General features: G+C 44.1%; 1 protein-coding gene across 1 annotated transcript; it reads right to left on the reverse strand.

Annotated features, from left to right (window-relative positions):
* Positions 1 to 27,938, reverse strand: nf2a (NF2, moesin-ezrin-radixin like (MERLIN) tumor suppressor a). The gene is made up of 16 exons (XM_056592068.1): positions 27,225 to 27,938; positions 26,179 to 26,304; positions 25,562 to 25,684; positions 22,241 to 22,324; positions 17,185 to 17,253; positions 16,922 to 17,004; positions 15,757 to 15,832; positions 15,043 to 15,177; positions 14,847 to 14,921; positions 14,335 to 14,448; positions 12,435 to 12,569; positions 11,514 to 11,731; positions 10,132 to 10,237; positions 8,521 to 8,684; positions 5,538 to 5,697; positions 1 to 1,995 (listed from the first exon to the last, which is right to left on the reverse strand). The coding sequence occupies exons 1-16, from the start codon at positions 27,339 to 27,341 to the stop codon at positions 1,945 to 1,947; spliced, it is 1,836 nt and encodes a 611-aa protein (XP_056448043.1). The 5' UTR covers positions 27,342 to 27,938; the 3' UTR covers positions 1 to 1,944.
* Between the last annotated feature and the right edge of the window lie 34 nt (positions 27,939 to 27,972).

The following is a 27,972-nucleotide window of genomic DNA, read 5'->3' on the forward strand; positions in this document are numbered from 1 at the left end:
ATCTAAGACAAGTTGGTGGTAATGGTGGAGGCGTAATGCAACACTTAGTTCATTCCAGAGGTATAATTGAATATCTTTAAAGGCCAGGAGACTCCGTTTACTAGTTGGTATGAAGGACGTCTGAGGATGAGACCTTACAGAACCACTCCTGAACCTTGTGTCTGGAGAAACGTCGGTTGAGAGGAAGGTATAGAAATAGAATAGAAGAATAAGACATTTATTTGATCCTCGCGCACAAAATAATAAATTTCTGTAATATATTTTCTCTGTAGAAGTTGTTCATAGAAAAAATATATAATTTATCCCAGAGTAAACCAAAAAATATGTATTAATATATTGCTTACTATGCTTGTTTAGGGAAGGCAGGAATGAAGTACATTTTCCCAACACATTAAGTATAATACAAGAATCATACATAGTTCACATACAAAAAAAAAAGAAAAAAGATTGATCCAACATGTAACATTAGGTCAAAATAGATACAAACCCGAGCAAGTGGATATTTCCAAAATTAACCATTGTGATCCCTATTGAGAATGGGCCACAGTCAATACAGGCCTCTCCATCATGCAGTTCCAATTTCTGTCAGGTCCTTTCCAAGCAGACCATAGTGCACTTGTACTTCAGCTCAGAGTACCCTATTCTGAGATAATGGCTAGCAACCGCTAACCACGTAGCATGATATATGGAAACAACAAGTACAGATAAAGGCCTCATGTCGTAGTAACATGGGCTCAATTTAATCACAAAAACACAGAAAGAACGCATTCTTGAGGGAGAAACATGTACACAGGAGCACAGCCTAAATAAACACTTGTTGGGAACCAAGCAATAACCTTCTTCACCGTTAAAGAAACGGGTTGTTCATATTCTGCATGAACCCCAAAGTTGAAAGATTACACTCAAATATAAAAAACAAAAGTTGGTCAGTTGCAGTAAGAAATAGATTATGAAAAATATAGCTTACACGGCTTAAAGTAAACATTGAATATGTTTGTATCGATTTGTGTACTTGTTTAAAGATTAAAAAAGCAAATGTTATGTAGCGGTTTATATGTCTGATAATCTTGATCATATGGTAATGCCCGGATAATGCATCACGATACTAAAATACAAAACCCTGATGAATTATCCGGATAAATTTTGTTCTGTAGTGAAGCATGCTCTTCATACCCAGAGAACAGGTCCAGAGAGTCGTGCACGGTTCACAATGGTGTATGATAAAAATAAGATGCATCTTTAGTCTTTTAGCTTAACACAAATCGTCAACGTTTATAAAGTTCTGAGATGAAGGGGGTATGTTCAAGACCTGTAGTGCACACATTATGCAGAGTATAATATACATTATGCAGTAAAAAGGCAGATATTCTATTCATCAATTTCAATTTGATATAGAACAATTATTGTATTGCATGTATGTATGTATTCAGCCAAATCCATGGACCTATTTGACCTCAAGTAGACATTGATATGGACTTCTCAAAATGACTTTTCAAATTCCCAGAATGCATCAAGTTATTCAGACTCCAGTAGGAACATTTGGAACTGAATATTGTTATGAGGTCACCTTGAAAGTTCAAACAGTATAATTTGCTCAAATGTTCAGCAAAAATAACTAATAACATTGTCAGATATTTTTTTGCTTTTCAACTTCCAGAATGAAAAAATGTGTTTCTTAGTAAAGAAACGGATCCACATTTTACATTTCTGACTGAGTGTCAAAAAGACGAAAATATGGAACCTTGCTCTGCGAGTTCTCTGCTTCTGTCCATGATCCACAGAGTTAATTAAGGAGGTGGCCGGTGCATGGTAACCATGGCGATTTCCAGGAGGCTGTGAGTGAGGTCATGGAGCGCGGCAAATCACTTGCACGCACCAGGAATGTAGACGGCAAAAAGTTCCAAGGCACATTTCCATTTAAAAAGCAGTGCGTGTGTGTGTGTGTTAAAGTTCTTCGAAGAAGGCCACTCTGGATTTGGTGCTCTGCAGTGTTAGCTGCAAGAAACACAAAAAAAAGAAGCAAAAACACATTGAGCTTTAAATACAAAAATAAACGTATGATGATCCAGACCACAACACAAACGTTACTGGGATCGCTGCTTCGGGAATCACACATCTCCCTTCTTGAATTGCAAGTATTCTTCAATATGGATTATGTGGTTCTTTATGTAGTATAAATTATTATTGATGAAATAAAAATGTAAAGATTGAATGATTTCATGAAAAAACAAAAGGGGAATATTGAACACAGAGAGTGAGATCGATCTCTCCCTGCCTCCAACAATATCTGTATTGACAAAGCTTCAACGGCCATTCCAAGAGCATGATTGAATGCAGCAAAAAGGTGAGCAGGGTCTCTCTAATCCTTAAAAACACCTTAAAAAGTGCCGTTCGTTTCTACGCCCCACTGCAGACCATGCTCGAGGGGGTACGAGTCCTGAAACCAACATCAACAACTTTTCTCCTTAATAGCGTTTATCCTCTCCAGTGACTTTATTCCATTTCCTGGTCAACTACAGCTACCTGACAGCTGGGGGTTGTAGGTAATTTGTAGATCCAGGTTATTCAAACGTTTAAGGCCTTTCTCAAAAAATGTCCCCTGGTTTTAGAAGAGGCCAAATAGAACCCAAGCTACTCTCGCCATTACCAGCCTTCACCTTTTATTTCTAATTGTGTCCGTTTGTATTGTTTGTTCAGATTCAGTCAGGGGTTTGGAGCGCTCTCCAAGACCCAATCCCTGGTGTTTGTATGAGATGTTTAGGCTTTAGAAAGATCACTCTCCACTGTGAAGACCATCTGACAGGACAGAGCCTTGTCCGGATCAATGCACTTAATTGTTGCCCCACGCAGCTTGAGTGAAGCGTCGGTGGTCTGCTGCAGACAGCCGCCTGTCCTTTTAGACGGACAGCTCATTTCCGCTTTCTCTAGCTCTTTCAGCACTGAATGAAGGAAGCACAACCTTTTACAATTTGGCAGGGCGGTTTTCTTCCAGCCTCACATTTGTTTCCAGGTGAGCGAATGAATCTTGGTGACAGATGAGTCTGATGAAGGTCTTGGACCAAAACGTTTCTACAAAGTAAAGCTGCGGCAATGTTAGTTGCTGAGTGTGGGACTTTTCTTCATATTGAACATGCACTTCTGAACTGTCAACGGCACTACCGGTTTGGATGTGCGAGTCCATACAATTCTAATGATGTGAGGGAATTATAAGTAACTTTGAAGAGCATATATTAGACTGATTCCACCAGGAATCCTGGGGACTACTGTAGAGTTTTTAGATGGTGATGTTTGGGTAACTCACTGTACACAACGCGTCTGAAAGAGACTACAGTGTTCAACTCTGTGTTCTTTAAATATAACTTTAGTTTGGGACAGCTGTCAATGGAATGTGTGTAATAAGGTGCACACAGGGAGAAATGTGAGATACACGGTTGTGTGTTGAAATTTGCAAAGTACAAAAGGGGCTAATTTACATCTGGAAAAAGAATGTTGTTCGAGCTGTGTCCATGCAAGTAAGCACGCTTCATGGGAGGCCCAGCAGCCTGCCAGAAAACGTAAGTGAAATCCTACAGGGTTGAATAGGCCCCTGGCAAAAAGGCAGCTTCCTTTGTGCTCCGAACTCTGCAGTAATGCAGTCTGTAGGAAACGGCTAAACTCCTGTGCTGTTGGTGTCAGATACACAGAATTGGTTGGGGACAAAATGTTTCACTCAGCTATTGCGAGTGAGCTCATCCAACCAAGGTAGTAGTTGGAGCCTGCCGCGCCGGGGTCTGAATGTAGATGCATTGGGTCGTTAATCTTCCACACTTAACTGGAGTGAAATCAACTGGCCTCCAGTGGATTCGGGCTGCCCAGATGGCTTAATGTCACATTTACACTCACCTTATTGAGCTGCCTGTGAGACCTGTGTCACCTGATTCTGTGTTTTCTTTTGCTTTACTTATGGCCCTTGAATTTAGAGCATACATTATACTCCTACTCAAAAAGTCCGGATTCCCAAGCAACTCTGCACTCCGTAGAATTGAGTACTTGGTGTTGCAGCACTCAGAAGTGCATTGATCTTATGCTTTGCCTGTTTTCTGCTTCACCCGTTAGTCGCTTTGGGTAACAGTGTCTGCAGACGCTGATTGCTTCTTCAAAACTGCCGTGCGGGTTTAAGGGGCTCATTCCTTCTCTCTCTCCCCAGTGGCTTTACTGTAGCCCCATTCTGTCTAGGCCTCCGGTCGCTGCAGAACCCCATCACCCCCCCAAGGCTTCTCTCCCCTCTGCCTAACCTCAAATCAATATTGGCTCCTTTAAAATTGTGCTAAAACACTGTCAGCTGATTCAAGAACCTGCAATCTGCACAACAACCACACACACACAACCACACACACACACACACACACACACACACACACACACACACACACACACACACACACACACACACACACACACACACACACACACACACACACACACACACACACACACACACACACACACACACACACACACACACACAGTTTCAGTTCAATTTGGAAGACTTTGAACACTACTTGTTCACCACTGGAGCCTCATCCATCCAGATGAATAGTCGGCAAGCAGAATCAATTAGCACCCCCCCACCCTATATAATTAGCTTCTTCACAGTGAGAGGGGAGAAGAGGGAGGGAGGGCACCCTTTATTTAAGCATGCAATGCGCATAGACCAATTGCTTAAAATCGACTATGATACTTTTGACTGGTTTTAAAAATAAAACGATAAACGATTGCTCTCTCAACTTTCTCAATCAGACCATCTATTGAATCCATTCATTAAAAGCACTCAGCCGTGTATCCTCGCCCCGCTGCTGTGCGGTTGAATGAAACGGAAACCCTCCACTAGTGTGCACCGGCTGTCATCTCAGGGCTTTTCTTCCCTTGTAATTTTCTGCTTTATTTCAGATCATTGCTCCACTCCCAACATAATGAAGTGTGCGCCGTCGCCGCTGCGCCGTGTGTCCTGAGACCCAGAGGCTGACAGAGGACGCCACCGTCTTGCATTCCAAAACAACCGCTTCACCCATGGTACGTTGTGGTCTGCTCTCTCCCAGATGCGCCATTACAGGTCATCGCATAATGGTTCATTAACCACACACACACACACACACACACACACACACACACACACACACACACACACACACACACACACACACACACACACACACACACACACACACACACACACACACACACACACAAAGAGTGTTTGTGAGGATGGTGATGAGGATGATGATGGTGAGGCTTGGATGTGGAAAAAGAGATCCATGAAACAAAACATGTACTTTGAAGGTATCAGTATTATCGATTTTTATATTATATATATTCTATTGATGTTCGTGTGTTTATACACATGGGCATCACTTATCTGGGAAGAGACATGGGATGATGCAAGCGGGTAGAGGCTATGGTGTGCAGCCAGCTCATGATTGCACGAATACAGACGACTCTTTCGTTGTGTTTGTGTGCATGTGCGTGTGCTTGCACGTGCATGTGTCTGCCATGCTCACCTTTTTGAAGTTGCTGTGCTTGCTGGTTCCCTGTTCTGTGTTCTGGTTGTGAAGGATGTCCAATGGCGTCTCACGCTCTTTCAGCTTCAGACTCTCGATCTCGGTCTTCAACTCGTTCAGCTGCTCCTGCAGGTGCTTGCTCTTCTCCATGTACTCCACCCTAAGCACACATACACACACACACACACACACACACAAACGTAAGTGTTGATAAATATATAAATATATAATAAAATAAATTAAAACAAAGCCTAAATGCCATTAGAGACGAGGGTAACAGGATGTCAATAGGGTTACGCTATCAAATTCCAACATGCTGAATGCTGACATTAAAGTCTCTGGTCTCTAGTCGATTGGTTGGCCATCAGCTCCTGTATAGCGATTAATCATCAAAAGGTTCTGTAGGTTTTTAACAGCCATCATTTGAGAGTCATCCGGTGTAAAAGGCTTAGCAAACCGTTAGATTTGCAGAAATACACTCAGAAATTGAGAAAGCCACGTCGTTCCACGGCTTTACCGTGGCTAAATAAGGCTATTCACCAGCTATTGAAGAAAAAGGATCTTGCACTTTAACATTCATTGGTAACCAGAAATAATTCAGACACACTTATTTTCAAAGGTTTAAGAAATAAGATAACAAAAGAGTTGCGTATGGCAAAAACCTGTTACTTTATGCAACTAATTGCTGACTCACAAGGGAAAAGCACAGCACTCTGGAAACATCTAAAGTTGAGGAACTGGCAACTAACTTCCGACCAATTGAGTTCGATGATATACAGAGAGATCTCTCGACTTCTTTTCATATTAAAGAGGTAAATCAAAGCGAGATTGGTAAAGTTAAAATGGAGTTACGGCAATGTAAGGCTAAGGATTATTTTGGATTGGATGCTTTAATTATTAAATAACAGTTCTGTTGTTCAAGTGCCAGTGACTCATGTTGTCCACTGCTCCATCAGAAGTAATGAATTTTCTGTGCCCTGGAAAAAAGCAATTATTCTAACTCCTCTTCAGTCCTGGTTCTCCTCCTGGTTCACCTGACCTGGTATCTAATTATAAGCCGATTTCTATCTTACCTGCATTCTCAAAAGTTATTGAGAAAAAAGTTGCTAAACAACTTGTTGACTGCTTAAAAAATAAACATCTACTGCACCCAAAACAATTTGGTTTCAGAGCAAGGTACTCAACAGAGTTGGAAAACCGCTACCTCACAGAAACTATAAAACAGTTATTAGATTAGGGGAATGTAGTGGTGGCAGTATTCTTGGATTTGAAAAAACTTTGATACTGTTAACCATGAAATTCTCCTCAACAAACTCAAAACATTTAATTTCTCAGATGAGGCAATTGCTTGGTTCCATTCATATCTCATGATGATTTACCAGACAGTTGTAAAAAAGCCAGATGCCAAATGTATGCAGACGACACCGTGGTATTTGTGAATTTCTGTCTGCAAAAACGACTCAGTTGGCAGACAAAAACTGTCAGAAGAGATGTCTGGTGTATCCCAGTGGCTCATAAACAATCATTATTAAAAGACAGCGTCGATGTGCTTTTCAATTAAAAGAAAAGCAACGAAAATTCAAGAGTAAAGATTGATGAGAGATAGATCAAGCAGATGAGTTCAAATTTTTAGGTGTTATTTTAGATTCTTTAAATTTGACATGTTGAGAAGCTATGCAAGACTGTCATCACCAACTTAAATTGCTTTTGCCTAATAAGACTATATATACCTCTTAAAGCAGCACAACAATTTATGCATGCCATGATATTTTCCCATTTGTCATATTGTATAACCGTTTTGGGTCAAGCCAACCAAAACAAAAATGACACCAATAAAATCATTATACAAACAGGCACTTAAAAAGTTAAAATAATGGATCAGAAACCTACTAGATGGCATCATTGCCAAATTTTAAAGAAACAAAATTAAAAAAAAAAGTAAACTGAACAGTAGAATTAGAACTAGGGGTGCAACGAGTGGAAATTGTAGAACAGCGAAACGCAAAACCACATTCGGACAATCATCCTTTGTAGCAAAAGGCACTAAACTTTGGAATACATTACCATCAGAAATTAAAGGGGACATATCATACCACCAGGTGTGAATGTGATTAGCCATTACAAGCCGTATTAAAAATGTGCAGCATTGTGACATAACAGTGTGACTGATAGATGAGGAACGTTTGCTACAGTCCACTGGGTAGGCTGGTAGACTGATCTATCCAGCACACATCTAGGTGGACACGCCCACCTGTGATGTCAAAATGCTGCACATTTTCATACCTGCTTGTAATGGCTGATCACACTCACACCTGGAGGTATGATATGTCCCCTTTAAAACATTGACAGAGCTCAAGGTTTTTAACACACAAGTAAAACAATGGTTGAAGCTGAATTAACCCTGTCAACATTGACCCGCACGCACGGACGCGCGCACACACACACACACACGCACAAACACACATGCACGCACACACATCATTGTCCTTGTTTTTGTCTTTATGTCTCCTGTATATTATGTCTTCTGTATTTTTATTTGTGTGTTACTTTTAGTAAAGGCCTAACCAGGGACAGGGGTTACAAATTAGTCTTGACTAGAAACCTGCTCAATAAACTTCTAAATAAAAAATAAAATAGCTAAGAGTGAGTGAAATGCACAGTAAAAATGTGAAAAAATGAAACTACTTTTTTGACAGCTCCTGCTGTCATAGACCATCTGACCAATCAGATGGTCTATCTTCCCTTGTGGGATTGGAGTTCCATGTCGCCAGTCAATCACATTTGCGCACACAGCGTTACGTAGGAAGGAATGAAGCACGGGAGGAAGGGAGGGAGCAGAGAAGGAGGGTGCATTTATTCTGCGGCTCTCTCTCCTTCAACTCTCAAATCTTAATTACATTCGATGAATAACAGGAATGAAGCTGAAACTGAATGGACCAGACTAACAGGCCCCAAAGGGGGGGGGTGTCGGGGGTGGACTCACTTCTCCTTCTCAATCTCCATGGAGAGGCGCTTCATGTCGGTGTCCTTGAAGTCAAAGCTGAGGTTCTCCCGGCTGAAGCTCAGGTCCTGAGGCATCAGGTCTGCAAGGGGAGGCTGGGGCTGGGGGGCGCTCAGGACCGCAGGCCTGACGTCAGCCACTGGAGGCTGGGGGTGATAGCAATCAGAAGGAGAGGACAGGCGTAAAAGGAATATTTATAGTGGGGGATAGGAGGCGGTAGTGTGAAGTGAAAGGGCAGGAGAATTTGAGAATGTGTGTCTTTGTGTCTGTTACAGTCTCTGTACGTTTCCGTGTGTGTGTGGATGTGCACGTTTGGTCGCACGGTGGTTGAGATGGGGTAAGTGTGATCAAGATAACACATAAGATGGGGAGGAAGGTCAAGACTAGAAGCCGATTGCAAACAAACACCATGGGGGCTGGGATGGTGGAAAATGGGCTGTAATGGGGTGCCAGGGAACCAGACGGCTCACACCAGCATTTCAAGGAACTATAGTTTCACTAGCGACACTTGAGGGTTATGTGTCAGGTGCAGTGCAGAAGACCCCCAGATAGGAAGCAGGCCTGGTACAACGTACGGATGAAAGTATTATCAGAGCCGTTTGACCAGGGCCAACATTAAGCACTACAGAGTGATTGCAGCAGGTGTGTTAGAGACGGTGCCGTCTATAAGTTGTACCGACAGCCTGTTCCATCCACCCGTACGTGTGTGTTTCTGTGTGCACCTCAAGAGCGTGTGAGCAGGGTTGTCCATTCAGAGCTGCGCGTGGGTTTTGTCTGCGTGGGTTTTGTGTGAGTTGAGGTTTTGTATGTGTGGGCGGATACCGCGAAGGTGACTGCATGTGAATTCTTCCGTTTCGGACGGGGAAGGAAGGCTACATCCGTGAGCCGTGTGGGTCTTTGGGTCTATTGTGTTTAAAGGGGACTTATTATGCTTTTCGACTTTTAAGACCTATAAACGTTGTTATAATGATTGATAGTCATGTTTAACCATACACAAAAAACGATGTAGATTTTCGGGAAAACTCTTCCTCTCATCTGGGCGCTTTCAGCATTCTCTGTCAACGCTCGGTTTCGTGCTTCACCGCCCCCTCCTGCCAACCCAACTCCGTTTGGATTGGTAACCTTCCTTGAAGCGCGCGCGCGGGCAGATTTGACCAGGCATATGGGGGCGCGGCAGGAGTGCCTCTACGTAGATGATTTCCCGGAAATGTGAACAAGTGAATGCAAACGTTTGTTTAGCGCTCTGCACAGCCACCCTAGACTGTCAGCAGGGAACACGTCGAAATGCATGTACGTCATTATCTGACACTTAAGTATGGTTAAACATGACTATCAATCATTATAACAACGTTTATAGGTCATAAAAGTCGAAAAAGCATAATAGGTCCCCTTTAAGTTAAGACTGGGCAAGCATAGACACAAAGAGAAGGAGAGCAAAAGAGCCAGAGCATGAGAGAAAGACAAAGGGAAGAGGAGGAAAGGGAGCGAGAGAGAGCGGGAGTGAGAGACAGAGAGAGATGGAGAGAGCGACAGAGTGATAGAGAAGAGACTGAGAGAGAGAGACAGAGACAGAGAGTGAGGGAAGGCTGTTACCGGGCCAACCGCCTGGCTGGTGATCTCCAGCAGCTTGTTCTTGGCCCTGCGCTCAGACTCCCTGGCCTCCTGTAGGTCCTGTTTCAGCTGCTCCGCCTCCTTCGCTCTGGATTAGGAGCCATGCATTAGAGTGGATGTCACGACAATACATACATATACTAGATGTCACACACACACACACACAACCACACACACTAGCGTTACAGTTGATATAACACACAAATAAACAGACACACTAACGTTAGAGGATATAACACACACAAACTAGCGTTACTGTGGATATCACACACACTAGCGTTAGTGGATCCCACACACATACACACACTACAGTGGACATCACACACACAAGTAACAGTGGATATCAAATATACAAACAAATCTGCAGGCCTGAGCTAACATTTAAAAGGCACACATTTACCAGTAGAGCGGAACCATGCAAATGGATCCACAATAAGCAGCGCTTGGGTTCTCACTGAGGGGAGCGTATTATTGAAGATAAATGTGGTGCCCCCAAACAGTACCGCCACACACACACACACACACACACACACACACACACACACACACACACACACACACACACACACACACACACACACACACACACACACACACACACACACACACACACACACACACACACACACACACGTTCTGCCATGCATAATACATTTGACTAATGCCTGCATTAGTCGAAACTTTTGAGCTCCTAATTGTCTGGTTTAGTTGTCTGAGTTTTGCTGTGGGAGTTTGGCTGTGTGCAGTGAGGGCTCTGGGGGGAATCTGTTCTCCATTAGCATGCAGAGTACCTCTGCTGGATGCTGTTCTGATGGCCAAAACACTCGCCGTCCGTAAGCTACTGGTTTTGGGAAGCTGTTAATGGAAACCGTTTGAGATGAGTGGCTAATAAATTGCAGCGAGGCGTTGAAAAGCAGCATCTGTGGAACATGGGTCACTTCAGAGGTGTGTGTGTGTGTGTGTAGAGGGTGCTAATTAGATCTCATCCACTATTAGATCCGAAACTGATCTGCCAGTACCGGTGCACGATCACGATAAAAAAAAAGAAGCAGTGGTGTGTTCTATGTGATACAAAATACAATAGAAATGGGGGATATACACCTGCGATGTATATAAGCGGTGTGTGATTCTAAACTTAGTGTGAGGGAGGTCATATGACGTTGAAGGTCATATGACGTTGAAGGTCAGGTTAGTTAGGGAATGGGAGGTTGGAGTGTGAAGCTTGTCTGAATTTATCCAAGCACCCGGGTGGGAGCAACAGAAGGCCAGGGAGCAACATCTTGAACCATACCACAGCAGCACCTGAGGCACACACACACACACACACACGCCGCCCCCCCCCTCCCCCACTCTCCTTTCCCCACCTTCTCTCCGACTCCTCTGCCATTTTGAGGGCGAGCATCTCGGCCTCCAGCATCTTCTGCTCCATGGCGCGGCGCTCCTCCTGGCCGCGCAGCGCCCTCACCTTGATGCGCTGCGTCTCCAGCCCGGCCTCCGCCGCCTTCTGAGCCAGCAGCTGGGCCTCCTCCTCAGCGATCTGGGCCTTCTCCGCCAGCAGGTCCGCCGTTTGCTCCGAACGCATCTGAGGACCCCGGGGGAGAGCCGGGGCACAGGGGGAGAGAGGGGGGGGGGGGGGGAGAGAGAGGGGGAGGACAGCCACGTGACGAGGAGGAGGGTTGGGGGAGAGAGAGAGAGAGAGAGAGAGGGAGAGAGAGAGAAGTGTGAGGAGAGGGAGCCCCGAGGAGGGAGAGCCAGTACAGAGGTTGGGTGGTTGGGAGGGGTTGCAGAAGAATGTTAAGCCCGGAAAACCCTGGCGGCACAGCGCCGCGGCGTGTCTGTGACGCCCGTCAAGTGCCGCCTCGAGCACCAACAGGAAGCGTCGCGCTGCAGCTTCCTGTGCAACGGGAGGGCCAAGGCATGCAGACTTGTCAACTTTTTCAGCTTTAAGGAAATGCTCTTTTTTCAGGGGCGGTGACGCTGGGCAATAGGCCATTGGAGGGCGTTAAGGGTCACGGGGGCGGCGCGCCGACGAGTGCTGCCGTGCGCCTAGCCCTCGCCGGTGTTGGGGTTGTGCATTGAAAATAATAGGGGCGGGGTTTTGATGCTCGCCGTTCGCCGGCGGTGTATTTTAGGCTTTACGGAGAAGGCAGAGGAAGGGTTTTGGGGTGTGGCATAAGGAGGAATAAAATAATGAGTATGTTGTGGTGGTGGTGGTGGTGGTGGGGGGGGGGGTGACATGATAATTCTAGCTGATGGGGGAAGAGAGAGCGCTGATGTTCTCTCACCAAGGCCTCGTTGGCCATGTCGGCCTCCTCCTTGAGCTGCCTCAGCCGTCTCTCCAGGTCGTCGCGGGCGCGCTCCGCCTCCTCCCGGAGATGCTTCTCCCGCTGCTTCTCCCGCTCCAGCCGCTGGCGCTCCAGCTGCACCCCAGACGGAGAACACAGCATCTCAGTACAGGCGGCATGCCACTAAAATAAAAAATAAAACCACAGCCTGTGTGGGCGTTCAGCGCCTGGGCACCTGGCTTTCTTTAGTTTGGAGTTCACCAAGGATGCCGTTCGCTTCCTGTTTTAGATTCATTACAGAGCGTGAATATCTCCCCAACGTCTTATCCGATTAACCTGTGATATCTTCTAACGTTACGATTGGATTCGGAGCACCTATCGATGCCACCTGCTTGCATAAGCCGGTTACCGTAGTGGTGTGTAGATTGGTAGCAACGGTGAACAGCCCCCCCTGAAAAACGGTTACTGGGCAGGACTGCCAATGCAATAATTGGCCAGGTTAACTGTCAATCAGGCCCGTGGAGTCTATACTAGATGTTGCTAAGAGGTGAAATGGGAGCAAAGGGATATTAGCAGAGGATATTTAAAGATTAAGCATAAATGGATTTGAGTTATTTTAGCTTTATGACTGAGAAAAGGTAGAAACAGATGCCAGTGATGTTTTGAACATGAGATAAGGTTCCCGTTTGCACTCTTTAACAATCGATTTCATCAGCCAACACAACGATACCTCCCGCCATATATTGATTTATAGAGGGAATTGGATGGACAGTATGATAATAATAATGCCCTTTTTCCATTACACTTAACTGTCCTGGTCTGACTCAGTGTGGCAGCCCACCAAGGACCGCCGCTTGAATGCGTGTCTCACACACACACACACACACACACACACACACACACACACACACACACACACACACACACACACACACACACACACACACACACACACACACACACACACACACACACACACACGCCTATATTGTTCTATAATTCTCTTGATTCATTTAAGAGACATTACACATATTTCGTTGTTTCACAGACGAAGAAGAAGATACACTATTTTCTCTGCGATGATGAATCGAGTTTGAAGTTTAATATTCCCCCATTTTTTGCTAGCTTATATCAATAGCTCATTGAGAAGACATGGTTCCCAGAGTGAAACATAATAGTGTGAAATATCATCCAATGTCCCGTCTTTAGGCCAAGACTAATCTTTAAGAGATCTGGCCTATTTCAGCAACCCTTTTTAATAAGGCTATTATAGTGTTGTACAAGAACGAAAAAAAAATGACAACGTATCAAGCAAGAGCACTCAATAGTGTCTCAGACACAAGAACGCACAGTGATTGTATGTTTATAGGTCGATTATCCTATAAATTGAGGGAGAGCTTTGTGCTCCAAAGAGCAGTCAGGGCTTGGGTTACCCCAGCCTGCTTGGAGGCAGGTCGGCCTGGCTTTGGCCCGACACCGGAGATGGTCCATCTCCAGCGTGGTCCGACACACATCGCTGCGTATCATCTGGTAATAGAAACCTAATTCAGCGTGCCGTGGTTTGACTCAGAGCGGCCAAAAGTGCAAAAATCCATGATAGTCTAAAATGTCAGCACACAACAGCAAAAGACCAACAGCAAGATTAAATAGACCGATCACCCAGCCGGTGGAAGAATCTCTATTGCCTAGAAGTGCACTATATATATTCTCCTCATCCTACACCCCCCACACACACACACACACACACAAACACATCCATAGACGCGGTTGCTAAAACCTTTCACAATACAAGTTCAAATATAAGTAAAAAATTGCAGAGGGATTACCAAACGGCATCATCACAGCAACAAGACAATCGCCAATTCAACCACACTCTTCCTCATCCCTGTGGGATCCCAACCTGTTTACGGGCCCTCTCCTCCTTGGCCTGGGCCTTCATCTGCTGGACCTCCAGACAGTCCACCCGACGCCGGCGCACAAACAGGTCGTGGTTCCCAATGCACAGCTGCAGGATCTGACAGATGGGAGACCTCTCATTCATTAGTCATTCCATGGCCTCAGATACCCTGCACAGGATCTCAATGGACTCTTGATGGAGTCTTATAAATATCTAAGCCCTTTATTGAGGTTTAATGTTTAGAAAGCAGTGCAGTGATGGTAGCCTTCATTTCTATAGCACAGGTCATGCATATAAATGATGCGGCAGGTGGCTGTACATCAGCGTACATGCAGTGCAGTCAAACAACATCAGCAGCATTGGCCCTGACCTACCCTACACTGACATGAAAGACAGAACGGTGCTTCTCCAATACAATGTATAATAAAAAATAAACCCACGTTAAAATTCACAATATACCAGAGAGATATCTATCTATATCTCATATATAATGTATCCATAAAATATTCACTCACCAGCTTGTTGACCCGCAGCCTGGAGGAGTTGAATTTGAAAACGTTGGTTTTCTTATACAGCGGTTTGATGGCGAACTAAAAGTGAAGGAAGAACATTCATTACAAACCTCTACATCATTGTGTGGCTTCAACGCTCACATTTGCATTCCAAAGACATTGGAGGAAGGCCGGAGGGACATCGATGGCAGCAGCTCACCTCCTTCTCGCTGTAGGAGATGTTTCGGATCTCGTTCCAGGGGAACGAGCACTTGGGCGTGAGTCTGTTGTCGGGCTCGTAGATATGCAGGCCCAGGGCGTCCACCCCGAGCAGCAGATCTGTCCCCTTCTTATTCTATACCCCGGAGACAAAGGAGTGTGAATTGGAAGCGTTTGCCATACACCTGTTAACATACTCTTAATGGATTTCTAAGGAGCCTAGCTGCAGGCCACAGGGGCGGTAGAACGGGGGCATTTTTTGGGCCATTTGTTAGTCTGAGTTGGTTTGAACGACGCCAGCTGTCGGCTCGGCACACTGGGCTGTTGTTTACCAGAAAGCCGGTGACACAGGGGATTGATATTGTGGTATTTTTTTTGTTGGTTTGCTGGCGAAGGTTGTTTTTTTCGTACAACAAGTATCAATCACAGTCGGCGTATGGCCCTGCACTATTATTCAACAGGAACATAAATAATAAAATGGAAATCACCCCAAAAATAAAATGATACTAATTGTTCACCCTCCCTCGATAATTCAAACCATTCAAGAGTGACATCTTCAGTGCCAGTTGTATGAAGAAATAAATCATAAGGGGATAAATAAATCAATAATGGTTAAGAATGTAATGGAGTGTGGAACATGGTACAGCTATAATTTCATGTTCGAAATGACATATGGGCTTAGCCTGATAAGGGTAAGTGAAGGGCCTTGGCTCACCCGGATGAAAAAGTAATTGACTCCATACATGTCCAGGTCCTGGGCTATTTTTAAATACTCCATCTCAGCTTCATCCCTGGTTCAAAGAGAAAAATAAAGTCAGTGAGATGGAGGGTGTCAGAGGAGGGTAGCAGGAAGATCAGGGAGAGGTTTATATCCCGTTGACAGTGTGAGACAGACGTCTGGCACGCTTGATGTATATACTGACGTTGGAAACGGTGTCATATAGAGGCAGGGAGGCTGAACCCATCAGAGTGGCCAAAAGATACGTGCTCACACAAGCCCTGCCAGACAAATACAGCCGCAATTCTATTAACGGGATTTTGAGGTCATGCACCATAGGAGAGAGACTAATACATCCTGCTCGAACACTCTTAATACCTAGGGTGAAAATAACACACACACACACACACACACACACACACACACACACACACACACACACACACACACACACACACACACACACACACACACACACACACACACACACACACACACACACACACGTTGACATGCTCTTGAGTATAAGCTTTATCGTCTACGATGCTGCCGTCAAAACATAAACAACAAGGGCATATGGTGGCTCAGAAAAAGAGACTAAGGGGGAATTTGACATCATAATAGGTTTATAAATGTATAAACAAGCTGCAAGTCAACAGTGGCTGTCAAACGTGTAATATATGTTATCTCTAAGCAATCTCAAATAACATTGCTAGAAATGGAGAAACAACATTTTTAGATGTCATTCACTTTGTCAACGGAACAAAGCCTGAGGCACGTTCTGAACAAACAAACAACCAGAAGCTACTTTTTTGCAAATGCTTCCAACGTTTCAACCTAACAACATGCACTGCAAATTGATCCATGTTGTAAATAACCCTAACTTCCCCTTCCATACCCCAACACCTCCCATGAGACAACAGGAGCCCACCGGCATCGTGCAGAACAGAGCCTACGTTCACTTTCTCTTTGTGTCACATCACCTCGACCCACCACAATGGAACAGTCAGCGCTCAGTCAATATCCCACTCTATTCCCCAATAGGTAACACAACCCTCTGTGCCACTTTGAGTGGCTTTTACTCTGCCTCGGGTAATCTATTGATTGGATTGTGCATCAAGCAAAACAACTAACAACTGGTCAACCTTTTCACAACCTTTACCTTGTCCTGCCGCGGTGTTCGGCATAGCACGCCGTGATCCGCTCCTCCCACATCTCTGCAGTCATCTGGTACAAGTTGAACACCTGAAAGGCAGAGGGAGCCACTAAAATACACAAAATGAACAAGAGCCGACTACATGAGTCACAGCCGCAGCTGCTCAGGAAAGAGTCGGAATCATGGGCAGGCCGTCGTTGCTTAACATCAACCTAGATGTGAGATGGGAGGACGGTAAAATGTAATACAAAAATCTGAAAGTCACTTACTCTTTTAGGCAGTAGCTCCTCCTGGGACAGAAAGCCAGGCTTGTGAAGCTTGGCATCATAATCACCATACTGAAATATTCACAGGAAGAACAGAAACAAAGCACGGCTATGTTAACAAGGCTGCGTTACCTGTCCACAGACTTGGTTGCATAGTACACAGCCCGACAAGGCTACATTGATTAGCACACAGTATAAATAAGGTACACAGTATAAATAAGGTACACCCGGGTACATAGGCTAACACAGGTACACCGGCTAACACAGGTACACCGGCTAACACAGGTAAACCCAGGTACACAGGCTAACACAGGTAAACCCAGGTATACAGGCTAACACAGGTTCACAGGCTAACCCATATACACCCAGGTACACAGGCTAACACAGGTTCACAGGCTAACCCATATACACCCAGGTTCACAGGCTAACCCATATACACCCAGGTTCACAGGCTAACACAGGTTCACAGGATAACACAGATACACCTGTACATAGGAGGGAATCAATGGCAGTCATTACGCGATCAGGTAATTGCAGCTTGCACCTACAAGGCCCAATCACTGTTCGGTCATTCATTGGACAACATCACCATTGGGTGGGCCATTTGCAGTAAGACTGAGGTCAGGCGAGATGGAACCAAGCTATAGATCTGTTGATGCCACATTATTCCCCGCAGGAGAGCTGGTAGCTTACTCTCCAGTCTTTTGTGGAAGTCCTTGAGAATGGAATTAGGTCTGCTGCTTTATTTTCTTTCTATCTGTCATACCCTGTGCCAGAAGACAGTCGTTGCTTGTTTGTGGGTGGACATGCTCTTGGCTTGTGATTCCATTATCCTGTCTAGGCGTGTGCCTCTGTTTGTTGTCTTGTTCTGCTGGGTTTGTAATGGTTTTCTTCTGCTTATTTCCTCAAGCAAGATGGATTCCTAAGCTGCTTATGGACAAATTTATATAAATCCTTGTTAAAGCACAAAATCACTGCTATGCCCTATAGAGGTTCACTCTGCATGCGTGTCGGATCCCAGCCTCCTATGGGTAAACGAACCGGTACCAGAGTAGAACATCTGAGACCAGAGTAGCATTGGCCTTTATCTGAGGAAAGCAAACAGGAACATGTGTAGTGTCAGCGCATCCTTTCTCCAATTATAAGTATATGCTCTGAGTCAGGGAGTGCTCACTGAAACCGTTTGGAAGCAGCTGTGTGGATGGCCAGGGCCATCTGTTAATGTCACATTGACCCCCTGCAGAGGGCACTTCTAACAAATGTTAAAGGTCCAGACAGGAGGTCATACGTCTTGGATGGAGTCAGGCTGCCACATTCTGATTAAATGGTGAGGTGTTCACATTTAGCATTTAAGTGAGTCTTGGGTTAGCCTTGTGAGACCAGTCTCATATTCCTGTTTGCGTTTCAAAATGAATATCTTGATTCAATGAATAAAATCCCCAAGGCCTTAGTAATGCTTGAAAACATGTTTAAATATGAGAAAAGCCTTCCTGGAAGGTTTCTGTTCATCTTTTAACATCGTTCTTCATCTATTTTTTTTCTTTTTAAGTGTTTTGATTGCTTCGTAAATCGCTACACTTTCGTCTGGCTCTGCCATTATCATTTTAAATCCAGCTGACGGCAGTGCTACCTGCTCGTCATGAACTGAAACCCTCTCCTGAGCGGTAGATTGGTACTCGCTCAGGAGGGAACCGGATAGTCTTACGAGTCTAGGCCCACCATATCTTCAATGTCATGTCGATATCCTTTTCTAAACGTATTTGCACGCTTAGTCAAGTTCACCTTTAATTGCATGTTGTCATGGAAACCTGCCACTCAGTCTCCCTCAAATAAATCAACAACTATTCCCGTGTGGGGCGTGTGCCTCTACTTAGTAAGCCGCTAATCATTAATGTTCAAGATGTATCTATCAGGTCACTTGTCCACGTGAATTGGCCTATGCAGCCTTCGGCGGTCTGACCAACAACGGCCTGGAGGACTCCAACTCTAGTGCAGAGATATGAATTCCAGTATTTTGTTGTAATTCACTTTATCAGGTGCTTCTATTGCGCTGCTGTTGCAAATACCTTTCGTCTTAAGCTAAACTTCCCCTGTGGGACAGTCATGTTTCTCTAAATTGAACTGTTTTAAATTAGCAGCAAAATAAGCCGGAGTCTGGATCACTAGCACGCTGGCTCACAAAATGTTAGAGCCCAGGGGCATTACGCACAGCTCCAACCCAACCTCTCTTGTTCCCCCTCAGCTTCTTCTAACTTGTTTGTTTGTTACCCCTGAATAATTGACCATGTTTAGATTTGGGAAAGGCTGAGCCGCGAGCCCATGGAGAGAGATACGGGTTGGGTGTTTGGAAATGATCCTCCCAAGCTTTCTGCTCCCACACCTGAAGTGGGCGCACCGTGATGTGTACCGCAGTAATACACACGGGGATGCTGACAGCAATACTGAAATCCAGAGCACCCATTTGTTTACTATATTTTACAACAACCCAAACAACAGTGACCCAATCCTTCCTTAATAATAAATGTCACCTAATTGGCAGGTGTATAAACACAGACAATTATCTACTCAATAACCACCTATAGCAATATTGGGAAATACAGCCTGTAGGAATCTAGTTTGGAGGAATACTAATTCGAAGGCAAGTGAACTCCCTGTTTCTGCTTAAACTTAAACACAATAAAAAAAAAAGGACCATATTTTGGGCTCAGACTCCTAGGTAGGAGGGATAGGTGTCACCATGGCGACTCTTGGCAACGTTGTGACACATTTTTTAAGGCTACTATACATTCTTGAGTTTGACATTTTAATGAGCGATGTGGTATATGCTCACACACCCCGTTATTAAGCTAAAAGTGTCCAAGAAGATTGACCCACTAGAATATCTGGCAGCCTTCGGTGTCAGTGTAACTTCATCATGACGTTGAAGTGCCACCGGTTTATTATTAAAAAAATTATTTAGTATTTTAATAACGGTGACTAAATAGCAAAGTTTACTCTGTTGAGAATCATACATGAAATTAAGACGTTAACAACAATACAAAGATAGTTTTTGTTTCAATGGCACCTTAATCAAAAGAAGTGCAAACTAGCCACCATTAGCTGTAAATTGTCAGTGGTGGAGTGAATGAAGCATTAAGCACAAATTAGCCAACATTAGCTGAAAACGGATGTCTGTCTGTCCGTCCATAGCTGAAGGTGGCTAGTTTGTACTGAATGCTTCACTCCATCCGTCCGTTTGTCCGTCGATCAAATAACCATCAATGAACCCAAATTCATGCACAATCTTTTGAGAGGGATGGATGCACCGTCCGTCCGGCTATCAAATTAAGCAGAATTTGGTGGGTTCATTGATGATTATTGGATGACATCCCCTTCCTTACTTACGGTTTTCTTTGAAATCTCTAAAGGGGGCCTATCCTGGGATGTCATCGAGGTGGCAAGGTTTCAGGTTTAGAGAGCTTGATATAATGCTGCTTGCTGCCCAATCATCTCGCTGCAACCCCATAATTGACCTCCAAAATCACAGCGTTAGGTTCTGCACTCATGTAGCCATGCTATGGCCAAACAAAGCCTGCATTTACCAGAGGAAGGGGTCATCAGAGCTCTGAAACGGTGTAGCCATGCAGAATACCAAGTGACAGAAGAACCCTCTTAGAATGGTGGAATGCAATGAGCTTTGTTTACCTGGATATTATTGTCTAGGTGTTATTGTCATGAAATAAACACATGGTCAAAATTGGAGGAGGGTCCTGAAGTCTAAATTGATAATAATATATTAGCCACGGTCCTTTTGCAAATATCAAGAGATAGATTTTTAGACATAATAGCATTCCAAGCCTGAAAACATTTGCATTTAGGAATTTTACAGCATTTGCCTGAATTTATTATGGCCTAGCAGGTCTACCATGTAATATTATCAGTTATAATTACTTCTTACTTGTATCCAAGCCAGGGTGATAGATATAACTTAGATCATGCCCTAAGAAGAAACCAAAGACGAAAATATTTCTTTAGATAAGAATATTGACCCACTCTACAGACGCTCGCAGTCATGTGCAAGGGAAAATAAATGGATCCACCAACTCTAAATAACTTATTCCCAAATCCCATCATTGTATTTATTTACTTGGTCTCTTCAACTCAGGCAGGTTAACAAAGCTGCTACTAGGCTTTCCACTATGTTTGCGTAGAATGATCTGCCACTTTGTGCTCTGATTGGGAACTGATTGCAAAAGTAATTGTCTTCACCTGAATGAATCTATGAGAAAAAAATACCTTGTTCGTACATCAATACACAGTCTAAGGATTACACATCAATACGCACACACCTCCCTGCTCCCTTCCTCGGTGGGGTAATCACTTCATTAACGATGAGTCAGGGATCTGACGGAGGACCAATATACTTCACACCGTCTATTCACTGATTTCTGCACAAAAACAAGTAGGATCAGTAAGGAGGGCCCCGGAGCGCTCAGCAGCTGCCGCCGATAATCAGGACCGGGCTCCTGCCTTATTATGCCGATTTAATCATATCAGCGCTGAACAGAGTGGACAGCGGCTCGAAAGAAAAACAGTGTTTAGGGCAGGTTCCCCCATGTGCAGGTTGAGGGTTGTTGGGCCGAGAGTCACACTTTATTTTCTTTTCTCTACTCCGTAAAACCGTTGAATAATTATTTGCTTCGTGTGAGAAAAAATTCCCATGGGATAGTTGGGTGGGATCTTAATGGGGAGGAAGTTGTGGTTTTACCACCTGTCAAGAAGAGGTCACGTCTCCTCATGAATTTCTCTCGGGTTTGATTTGAAGGTGGGGATCGATGGGAATTGCTCAACCAAAACGAGTTAGTAGTGTGTAACCAGTGCAGTACTTCCATATGAGATTTTCCTGTGAGAGCAATGCCCAAGGATTTGATGATTACGGGTGGGTCTGACTATTCTGGATCTTCAAAGATAACTGAAAGAAATATATGAACGGTTGGATGGGCATGTAGACAGCGGAAAGGTGACCAGATATAGATATAGAAGACAGGCCTGCCTGAAGTGGACAGCGGGAGGCTCTCACCTTGGCATGGACAGCATAAGAAGCCAGCAACACAGAGGCCTCAGGCGGACAGTGGATCTCTTCCTCCAGGATCTTGTTCTTTACCTAACAAGAGAGAGAGCAAAGAGTCTGTTGGTCGCAGCAGTTCATTAGGTTGGTCCTCAAAACCCTACCTCCTCATCACAGGAGAAAAGGAGGGTTTGGGGAAAGTGGCAAGCGTTCAACCTCTTTTGCATTATTGAAAAGCCTTGAATCTACTCCTGCTAACCTCCAGTTTGGGTCCAAGCCTCATCCATTAATAAAGACTGTAGACTTTGTACTTCCCAGTTGACACAGTTGTTTGAACCGCACCAGGTCTAGGTGTGTACTGGTCTCAACACTCTCTCTGCTTGTACCCAGACACATAGCACACTCTGGAACATGTGACATGACATCCTAGTTACCAATACAGATACAGGCGGAGATTTAATTGAAAAATACAAAATAGGCTGATATCTACAAGCTTATTTAGTTCAGTAACCATGGCCACATTGGGACCCATTAGCCAACATAAAAGTAACTGCTAATCTAATCCAAATGCGCTGGATTTAAATCACACTCAATCTTCTCTAAAACCCTTTTCTTGCTGGTAAACAGAGCACGATTATGAGATTAACAAATGACTAGTCCTGTAATCGATGCTCTCTATCCAACATTGTCAACAGAAACAGCTCAGAGCATCCTGTGTGGCTTTACCCAGTGGTTCTGGTCCCCCTTGTAATGTTATCGGCAAACAAGCCTGGCTACAAACACAAAGAAACCATGTTGAAGCCTGTTACGGCTAGGGGGCTTATCATTCAGAAAGCCATTTGTGCAGGCTTGTCTAGGTGTGAAGCAACACAGGTGTCGAGGCCCGGGTCTGACAGCTCCCTAATTGTGGGAAGAGACCGACGCTTCCAATCTGCTTTACAAATGAGGCCGTACTGCCGCGGGCAGACGGGGAATGTGTGCACGCGTGTGTATGTGTGCACGCGTGTGTATGTGTGCACGCGTGTGTAGTTGCGCGTTCATGTAAAACGGTCTGTACGGGTGCCAGCGAGCGCATGTGTGGAGGAAAGAAAGTGATGGTTCTTGATTGGCGCTAATGCAGCCGTCACGCCTGTGACACCAGTCCATCCGCCTGCATCATGAGGCTTAATGAGCAGAGTAACGAGGAGCCGGGCGTCACAGGACCACCGGTCATTTGTATTCTCCACCACACGTCTCCGCCGACCGGGTCCCATTGTTAAGCGACCCGGCGGCGAGCCGGCACGTTGCGGGCTGAGTCAATCTTCTGCAGAGCGCCTTCTCTCTTTCCCTCCGTCAAAAAATACATGCTAATAAATAAACCACTCAGACTGGCTCTAAACGGATTAAGGACTGACTGACTTTGTTATACGTCTGGAAGAAGACAAATGCGTCCACTTCCAGACCCTGAGTGAACACAAGGCAAGTAAACCAGCACAGTGGACTGGATACGACAATAAAGCCACGGGGGACGGCCAGCCCATGGGGAATACGTTAACTTAACTGGGCCAATAACTGAGCCCTTAAAGCCTAATTGGTAATTACTAAATGTAGCCGGTCGAAATTGGTGGCAGGAGCCCGGCTACAAAGCAGATCTGCTGCAAGCGGAATAGTTTGCCAGGGTTCCAAAAAACTCCCTGGAGAGTTTGATGCAGTTAGAAAGGCCATTGATAATATGTCGTGCAATGATCCCCCATGGCTGGGCACAATCAGAAGTCACAATCATAGGGTATCTGTCCGATACAGCGGTGGAGTGATAATCGGGAGATTCCGGAGCATCCCGGTGGGTCATTAATGGTTTGGGGCGGCTGCAGGGCTTATTACTGCGGGCTGACGATATTGCGTTTATATAAGTTCCCTTCTGTGCCATCCGGCCAACCTGAACTGTGCGCTCGCAGTCTCTCACTCACCCCACTCCTCCTACACTCACGCGAGTGTTTTGAAGTTTGCGCGATTAAACTCACGAGAGTAAAGTTGGTCTACTTTCGCGAGCAAACCCCGGCGAACAAGCGGCGTGTATTAAATATTCGCTTTTGGTGTAAACGCACAGTAAGACGTAACAGCTATTACAACATTGAACTCTAGTGCAGAGAATTAGAGAGTGTACAGATTATCCTGGGAGCGGAATACACATTGTGTTGAAAGTGTTTGACAGCAAAAAGAGAAAGGAGAAAGGTGTTGCCGAGAAGGCAAGAATTAAAAAGAAAGAAAGCACTGGAGGAGGACGCAGCAAAATGCTTGAAAATAACGGATATATTCAGATTCCGAGCATAGAGTAAAGAAGTTGCAGGTGAAATGCTAGGAGTTAAAGCAGGGAGCATGGAATTAAGCGTTAGTTTCCAACATGCCAAATGATTAAGTCGCATTTCAAATAAAAGCTTTCCCCAATTTTGATTTTTTACAGCTAGGTCGGCCAGCTTGGTCATTGCACTATAACAAATAAATGGGAGCAAGCAATGAAGAAGAAAAAAAATGTGCAGATTCTTGTAAAATAAGCTAGTTAACCTTCAGTATCAGTATGATTATCAGTACAAATGTTGAATGGTGGTAGCATGTATGTAGTCAAAGATTTTTTTTTTATTTTGTAGTCAGAGAACTGAGTCAGATGTTGATGAGACAGGGCAAGGAGGTAGCAGAGGAAACAAGGCTACAGGTGTGGACACTGCCCAATGTAATGAGTGCAACGGGTGCCGTTTCTAGGAGCGAGTTGTAATATTGCCGGAAAAGCCCCCGCTCCCCCTTATTGGGAGGGCCTGTCTGCATCATGTACTCCAGGGCTGAAGTGAGTCTCACTCCAGCCCTGGTACATATAATTCACTAGCAACAAGTGCTCAGGAAGCACTGCTCCTGCCTGCCCCCTGCTGGCTACGGGGGGAGAAAGGCAGAGATATACTGCAGCTGTGGTGCAGCAAACCAGTGGGAACATTCAATAAGGATGGTATGATTTTATCTGTACACTAAATTAAAATTCATTACAAAGTGGTCAAAGATACGGCCAACAGTGGCCCAATAGATCCAGCTAGTAGCAAGAAGATGCATGATATTCTCTTAAAGAGACTGCCTTCGACCGTATGAATGTTTTTTCACTATTTATTTTAACCAAAATAACTGAAATATCTCCAGAGATTTAAAGTTCCACAGAAAAAAGCCACAGTGTCTACAAAAGTAAAAACCTTTGTAGTGTTATGGGTGAAGAACTTTTTGAATTCTCCAAGGAATCATTTGAAGTCCTTGTCAAGTAAAAATGAAAAGTATAATTGAAGTAGACGATGAAATGGATTGGTCTTTGATGCTTACCTGCAAGAAGAAGAGGTGCTGTGTAGCATCCTGCACCAACTCCTCCTCTGCATCTTCAGGGTAAAACTTGGCCAGGAAGTGAAGGATAATTGGTTCCTCCTTGGGGACCTCCTGATCCAAAACCTACAGTTGAGTAAACCGATGTGAACGGCTGCTGCGCCAATTCGAAGTGATTTCCTTACAACAAAGGATTAGCTTTGTTTACTTGGCTGAAGGACAAACTTGGTGCTGAAAGGATTCGCCAACTAAATCATTAAAAATGTATCCATTATTAATTTTGTTATATAGACAATATGTTTTAAATAAAATACCATGCATGTGCTGCATATAACTGTAGAAATGCGTTTTTTGTAAAGCTTTCTGTTTCAAACTATTATCGTAATGAATACTCTGGGTTCCCTTCTGTTTCAATCTATCAAACGCGTCTTGAATACTAAAAAGCCTAACAAGACATCCCTTTGAGTGCAACTTGTGATTTGATTTGATTTATAATATAATATAAACAGAGATAATTAACTCATCTGAAAAATAAATCAATTGATTTAATCCACAAGGGATTTTATGAATTGGTTGCCGTTACAATAGTTTCAGACCAATGAGAAACATCACTTTGATACCTTCTTGTCCATCTTTAGCCAAGCTACCGTATCCTTGATTTCATACTGCAGCCCAAAGAACCAGGTCTCCCTTAAACCAAGCGTACGGCAGACGAGGTCAAACAAGTCTTTTCCTTTCCACTTCACCTGCAACACGCAACCACATTGGTAAACAATACACAAAAGAAAGGTAGGATTATAACTTGTTCATCTGTTGTAAATGGGATGGTTCACACACAAAGACTGAACACGGTGGGGACTTCGAGGCATGGAGAAAATACAGTCTCACTGAGAGCATATAGGTTACATTTAATCCTGTTGCTTTGGAATAAAGTAATCCAAATATTATTTTTATTATAAAACTGAATTGTAAGCGTATTATCGGGCGACATTACAATAAATACACAAACTACAAGACGACAACTCTAATTCAACAAAATATTTAAAGATAAATGAAATCATCCGTATGCCTGCCAAACCCAAATAATTGCTATTTACATAAGACATAATTTATACAATTGTCTCCAGAGCTCAGAAAATAGAAATCGCAAACCTGCAATTGACATGCTACCATAATTAACAACTGTGCACATTGGATCTCCCACCCCTTTAAATATAGACAGCCTTCTGAAGTCTTTTTTGAATCCCTTTTTGCTCTGTAATATTATCACATTTCAATTGAAAGATAGGCTATGTTTAATATGGAAAAGTGTCTGCAATTACATCGATTGGCAAAAGGCCTAGAATGCAATTTGGACCAGTGTTATAGACCGTGGTCCACTACTGACGATAGCTGCTGTTCCTTCTTGCAGTCCAGACCATAAATATAATCTTGGATACCTGCTGCCACCTTCTGTTGGATTAGAACCCACACACGTGGACAAATCTAAAATAGTTATTGCTGAATTTAATCCAATAATAAATCACAATATTTTAAATCCTTCAAATAAAGATGAGAAACAGATGAGCTGAAAGCGAAGATGTCATCGTTCTCATGGGTGAGGGACACGTTTTTGTAATTTTTCATTGTAACTTTTTGTTTAATAAGGAGTGATAGATTAACCTACCTCACAGCTGAACTCCAGGTCTGACTCCATGGTGCAGATCCTGACGGTAAAGTTCTTGGCTTGTTTTCTCCTCAGCGTGCTGAGGGCCATCAGTTTGGCTGCTATAGCGCTCGCCATGGCAGGCAGGTGTCGTGTCTAACTTCGACAGGGGGTCATAACCCGAGTCACACCAGATGTCTACCTGTCGTTATGTGTCTGAGGAGCAGTCTTTACATATCACTTGTCTGACCGAGCTACGTTATCTTCAGGCTCCCAAACTGGGACATGGAACCTGTTTTCGACACATTCACTTAATTCAAACACCATAATAGGTCACTTAAGGATGCGTATTCCCATTGCCATTACGTTAATTTCCTACCAAACGTAAGATGTTAAAAGTCCACATAAACTTTAACCCTAATTTAGCTTCCGTTAGCTACAAAGTAGTCAGTGACCATCCAGTATTAACCGTATTATTACATCAGATTAAAACAAGCTATTAATAATCCATTACAATGTTTGGACCGTTATGTTACCGCTATGTTTCTAGTGTTAAGTGCACGGCGTATCTAATCTTATGGTGCCATAAAAACAGCACTATTACAACAACAGTCGAGGAAAAGTGCTACAAGCTAACGCCACCAAGTTTCCCTTTGGTGGTGAGTTGTTGTATCCAAGTATCCGGACGTGAGGTGGGCGGTATCTCTCTCTCCCTTAACACGTTGGGAAAGAAGAACAGCCCACTGCACGTTCCGACCCTCAGAACTAG

The sequence above is a fragment of the Gadus chalcogrammus genome, chromosome 6, assembly GCF_026213295.1.
Source record: "Gadus chalcogrammus isolate NIFS_2021 chromosome 6, NIFS_Gcha_1.0, whole genome shotgun sequence".
Taxonomy (NCBI): Eukaryota; Metazoa; Chordata; class Actinopteri; order Gadiformes; family Gadidae; genus Gadus; species Gadus chalcogrammus.